At 48.1% G+C, this 6508-nt stretch overlaps 2 protein-coding genes across 10 annotated transcripts in view; one reads left to right on the forward strand and one right to left on the reverse strand.

Annotated features, from left to right (window-relative positions):
• Nucleotides 1-1336, reverse strand: part of SLC5A6 (solute carrier family 5 member 6) — a 13569-nt gene extending 12233 nt beyond the window's left edge. For 2 of the 7 annotated variants that reach the window (XR_002735241.1, XM_023229929.1), the window contains exons 1-2: nucleotides 904-1039; nucleotides 472-538 (exon numbers count right to left, since the gene is read on the reverse strand). The gene's annotated coding sequence lies outside the window, so the exon portion shown is untranslated. Of the gene's footprint in view, nucleotides 1-471; nucleotides 539-719 lie in introns of all 7 variants that reach the window. The other 5 variants (XM_023229931.1, XM_023229935.2, XM_023229933.2 and 2 more) reach the window with 5 other exon arrangements.
• Nucleotides 854-6462, forward strand: ATRAID (all-trans retinoic acid induced differentiation factor). 3 transcript variants are annotated; one of them, XM_023229938.1, is made up of 7 exons: nucleotides 854-920; nucleotides 2172-2293; nucleotides 4658-4729; nucleotides 4811-4882; nucleotides 4970-5091; nucleotides 5815-5912; nucleotides 6136-6462. In XM_023229938.1, the coding sequence occupies exons 2-7, from the start codon at nucleotides 2247-2249 to the stop codon at nucleotides 6238-6240; spliced, it is 516 nt and encodes a 171-aa protein (XP_023085706.1). In that variant the 5' UTR covers nucleotides 854-920; nucleotides 2172-2246; the 3' UTR covers nucleotides 6241-6462. The 3 variants fall into 3 exon arrangements, with proteins under 3 accessions (XP_023085706.1, XP_023085704.1, XP_023085705.1); XM_023229936.2 differs by having other exon boundaries at nucleotides 917-1461; XM_023229937.1 differs by lacking the exon at nucleotides 854-920 and adding an exon at nucleotides 1468-2028.
• The last annotated feature ends 46 nt before the right edge of the window (nucleotides 6463-6508 follow it).

The raw sequence follows: 6508 nt of genomic DNA on the forward strand, positions 1-6508 counted from the left end.
CCAGCCTGGGCAACAAAGTGAGACTCCTTCTCAAAAAAAAAAAAAAACAAAAAAAAAACCTGAACTCACTTTGGTCACACACTGCAGTGGATCATACTGACTCCTACAACAGGCAATGAGACCACTGCAGGACTAACTGTTCCAAAAAGATTCCCTCAAAATCTGTCCTGGAGCTTATAATTCCTCAAGGTGTGAAAGGCTTTAGGGGCCCTCAAAATGCTACTAGCTACTAACACCTTAGAAAACTTGCCAGCGAGCTAAACGTAAACCTTTCAGGAGCTTTCAGGTAGACACCATGGGGGGAATGTGGAAGGGAAGCATGGGTCGGCTACTCGAGATGATCGCTTGGGTTGGCATTAAGGAGATTTTTGGCTGGCCCTAACCAACACTGTCACTCCGGGAGCAGGGATCCCCTGGCGCCCTTCAGTTAGGGCGCTGGCCCACCCCTGGGGCAGCGACGCACTCCCTTACCTCCGTGGTTTAGTCCGGGCTAGGAAGATCCTTTTGTGCTTCCTGAGATCAACATCGCACCCTTTTCCTGGGAAGGCAAAGAAAATGAGTTAGGGAAACGTCTATCCCGCTCCTACCTCCTCGCCAGGCTCCGGGACGCTACGCGCTATCAGGATTGAGGTGAAGGGGACTACGTGCCCAGGGCGATCCAGGCTCGTGCTCTCCCGCCGGAGTTTGCGATTTGCCCTTCTCTGCTCCATCACCCTCACCCTTGTTCTTTCCTCTACGCGGCGGAGACCACCACCTTACCGCGCACACTTCGTATGTTCTCAGTCCCACGCCGGAGGCCGGCTCGCTCCGCCCCTCCCCGCCCCCTTGCCCCTTTGCTCCCGCCCCAGCTCAGACGCCGCTCCCTGAGGCCTCTCCGCACCGGCTCACGCTCTGCAAGCCCACCTGCCCGGTCTCCACACGTGGGTAGCCAGTGCCGGGCCGCTGCGCCCTGGCCAGGAGCCCGCGGGGGCCCCGCCCCCTGCCCGCCCCGCTCGCTGCGCCGCCATGTTTACTGAGGGCGGATGGAGGGACCCGAGTCTCTGCGAAGGCGCGACCTTGGCTTCCGGACGCGGGGGAACACCGGGCTGAGGGAGCATGCAGTCGGCTCCGGGAAGCCGCGCGGCGAGGGGGGTCGCCTTCACTAAAGGGGAAAAGGAATAGGGGGAGGCTAGTGTCCCCGAAAGAGGGCTGGGGCGCATGAAGACCAGCGCAGAGCTCCGCGAGCAGGAGAAACCCCCAGCTAGCCCCAGGGCGACTGGACCCGGTCGCTTAGGCCACGCCCGGGGAAGAGGGCCTGTCGCGCTGCGGGGCGGGGCCGCGGGACCGGGTCGCGTGAGAACCGGAGAACTAAGGGAGCGGAAAATGGCGCCTCACGGCCCGGGTAGTCTTACGACCCTGGTGCGCTGGGCTGCCGCCCTGCTCCTCGCTCTGGGCGTGGAAAGGGCTCTGGCGCTACCCGAGGTACAGAAGCAAGTTTGAGGTCGGGCTGAAGCAGGGTCGCTGGCCAGCCGTGCGTCTCGCTCGTCCGCGGCTCCCCCTTCCACTCGGCCGGCCTGCGGCTCTGATTTCGTCCCTGCCCCTTTCCGACCCTGCCCAGCTGGGTCCTGTTCCCGAGTACTCACGTCGTGCAGGCCTTAGGCGCCCCAGTCCTGCCGACTTTCAAAGATCTGTGAAACTTGATCTCGTCCCTTAATTTTTGAGTAACTCTAAGTTCTACAGACGGGTCCTCTGGCTCTTGTGCAAGCTCTCTCTACGCCCGAACACCATATATCGTGCAGTGGTAGGGCTGTACTTTCTTTTGTAATGCTTGGTGAATTATTTACCTACCTCCGGTCCTTTTACACCGGGCCAAACTGGAACTTGAGAAGTCTCTGCAGAGAGCATAATAAATATGTTTGAATAGTGATCTTCAGAGATGAGGACCTTCCCTGGCTGATGTCTGTCTGGTACTGAAAGTGTCTGGGGAGCTGATTCGGCGCTGGACTCTAGGGGAAGACATGGCATCTCCTAGCCTAGCCTGTTACAAGGGTAGGACACGAGCCATTTATCCATTTATCGGCCCCAGGTTAGAGGAATTCTGGAAACGTGTACTGGCAGTTAATTCTTGATGGCCGTTTGTTCTTTTCTTGGCTTTTCTTTCTGGAGTTCTAATGTTTCTTTCTCTTCTGCAGATATGCACTCAATGTCCAGGGAGTGTGCAAAATTTGTCAAAAGTGGCCCTTTATTGTAAAACGACACGAGAACTAATGCTGCGTGCCCGTTGCTGCCTGAATCAGAAGGGCACCATCTTGGGGTGAGGGGAAGACATCCCTAGATACTGGATACAGGCCATTCCTTAGCCTGGCTGCTTTTCTACCTTTATATTATTTTAAGAATCCACCTATTATGGTTTCAGCTGTAACCATCACGCAGATGTCTACCAAAACTAGATCTCTTTAGTGTCTTTTTACCTTTCCACACTCCAGGTACACGTGAGTACCTGTAGCTTCCTATTAAGCATTTCCTACTGAGTGCACCCTAACTTCAAACTCAAAATGTTATGTTTTACTTCCATTCTCTTCTTTCCTTCATCTACCTAAATACCTCTCTATATTAAGCTTTCAGAAAACCGACATTTTCCAATATCACTCTCTTGCTTTAATACTGTAGTTAGTAACTTGCTCTCAGGACAAAATTCAAACCATTAACTACCATACACTAGTCCCAACCCCCTTTTCCAACATTATTTCCAATTACTTGTCCACTCAAACCTCCATAATGGTCTGCACCAGCCAGATTTGCCTACCCTCAATGGCATTCTATCTTTGTTCAGGCCTCGCTCCATACCTGAAATTGCCTTCCTCCACCAAATTAGGACATATCCATCCTTCATTTCCAACATCTTTTGTGAATATTTCCTACTACTAAGTTCCAGAGTAATACCTTTTTTTAATTATTATTTATTCATTTTTTTGAGATGGCGTTTCGCTTTTGTTGCCCAGACTGGAGTGCAATGGCGTGATCTCGGCTCGCCGCACCCTCTGCTTCCTGGGTTCAAGTGATTCAGTAATACATTCTTAAAAAATACATTCTTAAAAAATTTTCTGTAATCTTTAGTGTCCACTCAAATATATTTATACACTATCCTGTGGTTTCTTTTATATTGTAATGTTTACAGTGCTTTTATTTTGGGCAGTGGTCTTGTTCCTCTAACTACATTGTAAGCCACTCAAAGGCTAAGATACTGTGTTATATATTTTTTAACATTCTCCCAGTGTTTGCAGTTTGTAGGGACTCAGTAAATATTTGCAGAATAAAGGAATGGATAGCAGTAGATATTGAAGAAAAAAAATAATGTGGCATGATCCTTAATGTCCTGCAGTTTACAACCAATCTGTGGTAGAAAATACATGTGGAGCCGGGCGCGGTGGCTCAAGCCTGTAATCCCAGCACTTTGGGAGGCCGAGACGGGTGGATCACGAGGTCAGGAGATCGAGACCATCCTGGCTAATACGGTGAAACCCCGTCTCTACTAAAAAATACAAAAAAAAAAAAAACTAGCCGGGCGACGAGGCGGGCGCCTGTAGTCCCAGCTACTCGGGAGGCTGAGGCAGGAGAATGGCGTAAACCCGGGAGGCGGAGCTTGCAGTGAGCTGAGATCCGGCCACTGCACTCTAGCCCGGGTGACAGAGCAAGACTCCGTCTCAAAAAAAAAAAAAAAAAAAAAGAAAATACATGTGGAAAAAACTTTCATTTATGTGACTTGCATTTTTTTTTTTAATTTAAAGGCTCTCTGTGGATCTGAAAATCATAGGATGAGATTCACTAATGTAGACAAGAAACACAGATTTCTCCCAATAGATGCATAACCGATTAGAACAGTGCTGGCCAATAGAACTTCCTGTGATTATGAAAATGTTCTGGGCCAGGCGTGGTGGTTCACGCCTGTAATCCCAGCACTTTGGGAGCCAAGGCAGGCGGATCATGAGGTCAGGAGTTCGAGACCAACGTGACCAACATGGTGAAACCCCGTCTCTACTAAAAATACAAAAATTAGCCAGGCATGGTGGCGCATGCCTGTAATCCCAGCTACTCAGGAGGCTGAGGCAGGAGAATTGCTTGAACCTGGGAATCAGAGGTTGCAGGGAGCCGAGATCATGCCACTGCACTGTAGCTTGGGCAACAGAGCAAGACTCTGTCTGAAAAAACAAAAAAAATGTTCCATATCTGTACTAACCAGTACAGTAGCTACTAATGTGGTTATTCCATTTGCGTTTGAAATATGGCTAGTGCAAATGAGACACTGAATTTTTAGGTTAAATTAATTTTTCTCTATAGAGTGAGGGTCTCACTCATATTGCCCAGGCTGGTCTCAAATTCCTAGGTTCAAGTGATCCTCCCCGCTTGGCCTCCCTAAGTGCTGGGATTACAGGAGTGAGCCACTACACCCAACCTAAGGTACATTAATTTAAATTTAAGTAGTTACATGTGGCAAGTGGTGATTCTATTGGATAATGCAGAATTAAAATGTCTACCACAGCTCCTAGGGTATGACTCTGAACACAGCTGTGTTCAATTATTATTAGCTGAAAAGGGGGTTGTGTAGTAAAATACAAACCGTGCTGTGGCTGAAGAAAAAGAGGAACACACAGTTATATTGATTACTTTATTTCCTCAGGCTGGATCTCCAGAACTGTTCTCTGGAGGACCCTGGTCCAAACTTTCATCAGGCACATACCACTGTCATCATGTAAGTAGTTAGGTGCCTCCCACCCAAAAGGCTAATATAGTGTAGGTTGATGGGAAAGTGCTAACATTGTGTGCTTTGCAGAGACCTGCAAGCAAACCCCCTCAAAGGTGACTTGGCCAACACCTTCCATGGCTTTACTCAGCTCCAGACTCTGTGAGTAAGGGTATGGGGAAGAGAATCAAAGAAGGGTAATGCTGTGAGTTGAGCAAGTTTGCATGTTATGACCACATTTCTCTTTAGGATACTGCCACAAGATGTCAACTGTCCTGGAGGAATTAATGCCTGGAATACTATCACCTCTTATATAGACAACCAAATCTGTCAAGGGCAAAAGAACCTTTGCAATAACACTGGGGACCCAGGTATGCTGTCTTACCTCCAAACTTCTGGGAATTGTCTTTTCTCCCTTGTATTTTCCATTTTAGATCAGAAAGACAAAGATACTTAAGTGCCTTTCATTCAGAGTTCTGGGGCTCTAACCCCTTTGAAAGAAAAGATCTTAAGATATATTATTTGTCTCACGCGTGTCCGTGTAAAGAGACCACTAAACAGGCTCGTGTGAGCAACAAGGCTTTATTTCACCTGGGTGCAGACTTACAGGGCTGAGTCTGAAAAGAGAGTCAGCAAAGGGTGGTGGCTTATCATTAGTTCTTGCAGGTTTTGGGATAGGCGGTGGAGTTAGGAGCAGTGTTTTGCGGGCAGGGGGTGGATCTCACAAAGAACCTTCTTAAGGGTGGGGAGAATTACAAAGAACCTTCTTAAGGGTCGGGAAGATTACAAAGTACATTGATCAGTTATGGTGGGGCAGAAACAAATCAATGGTGGAATATCATCAGTTAAGGCTATTTTCACTTTTGTGGATCTTCATTTGCTTCAGGCCATCTGGATGTTTACGTGCAGGTCACGGGGGATATGATGGCTTAGCTTGGGCTCAGAGGCCTGACATTATTGTTACTGTTTTTATCTGTAATCGTCTTTCCTCGTCCTTTATCCTAGCAATGATTGAGAGACTAAGTTGAAACAGATATTTGAGAAATATGCCTAATGAGATGTATGCAGTGATGTTCTTTCTCTCTGGCCCACAGAAATGTGTCCTGAGAATGGATCTTGTGTACCTGATGGTCCAGGTCTTTTGCAGTGTGTTTGTGCTGATGGTTTCCATGGATACAAGTGTATGCGCCAGGTGAGGAATTAGGCCTTCTAACTAGGCATACAAGGAATGCATAGAGCGAGTCTTCTCAGAAAGGAGATCCACAAGACGAGGAGCTAATACAAATTACCTATAGGGGGAAAACTATAGAATTGCCCTAGACGAGGTGATAGGTATATTAGGAAAGAATTAGGTATTAGGATGTGGCCCTCCGTGTAACGTTGTATGGGGATGTTTTTTGGTCTGTTGTTCACAGGGCTCGTTCTCACTGCTTATGTTCTTTGGGATTCTGGGATCCACCACTCTATCCATCTCCATTCTGCTTTGGGGGACCCAACGCCGAAAAGCCAAGACTTCATGAACCACATAGGTCTTACCATTGACCTAAGATCGATCTGATCTATCTTAGCCCAGCCAGGGAGCTCTGCTTCCTAGAAAGGCATCTTTGGCCAGTGGATTCACCTCAAGGTTGAGACCGCCATTGGAAGATGAAAAATTGCACTCACCTGGTGTAGACAAATACCAGTTCCCAATTGTGGTGTTGCCTATAATAAACACTTTTTTTCTCTCTCTTTCTTTTTAAGGAAAGGCGCCCTGCCTTTAAGTGTTTCTTGCTTGGGGTGGGAGGG

This window comes from Piliocolobus tephrosceles, chromosome 15 (assembly GCF_002776525.5).
Source record: "Piliocolobus tephrosceles isolate RC106 chromosome 15, ASM277652v3, whole genome shotgun sequence".
NCBI classification, from domain to species: domain Eukaryota; kingdom Metazoa; phylum Chordata; class Mammalia; order Primates; family Cercopithecidae; genus Piliocolobus; species Piliocolobus tephrosceles.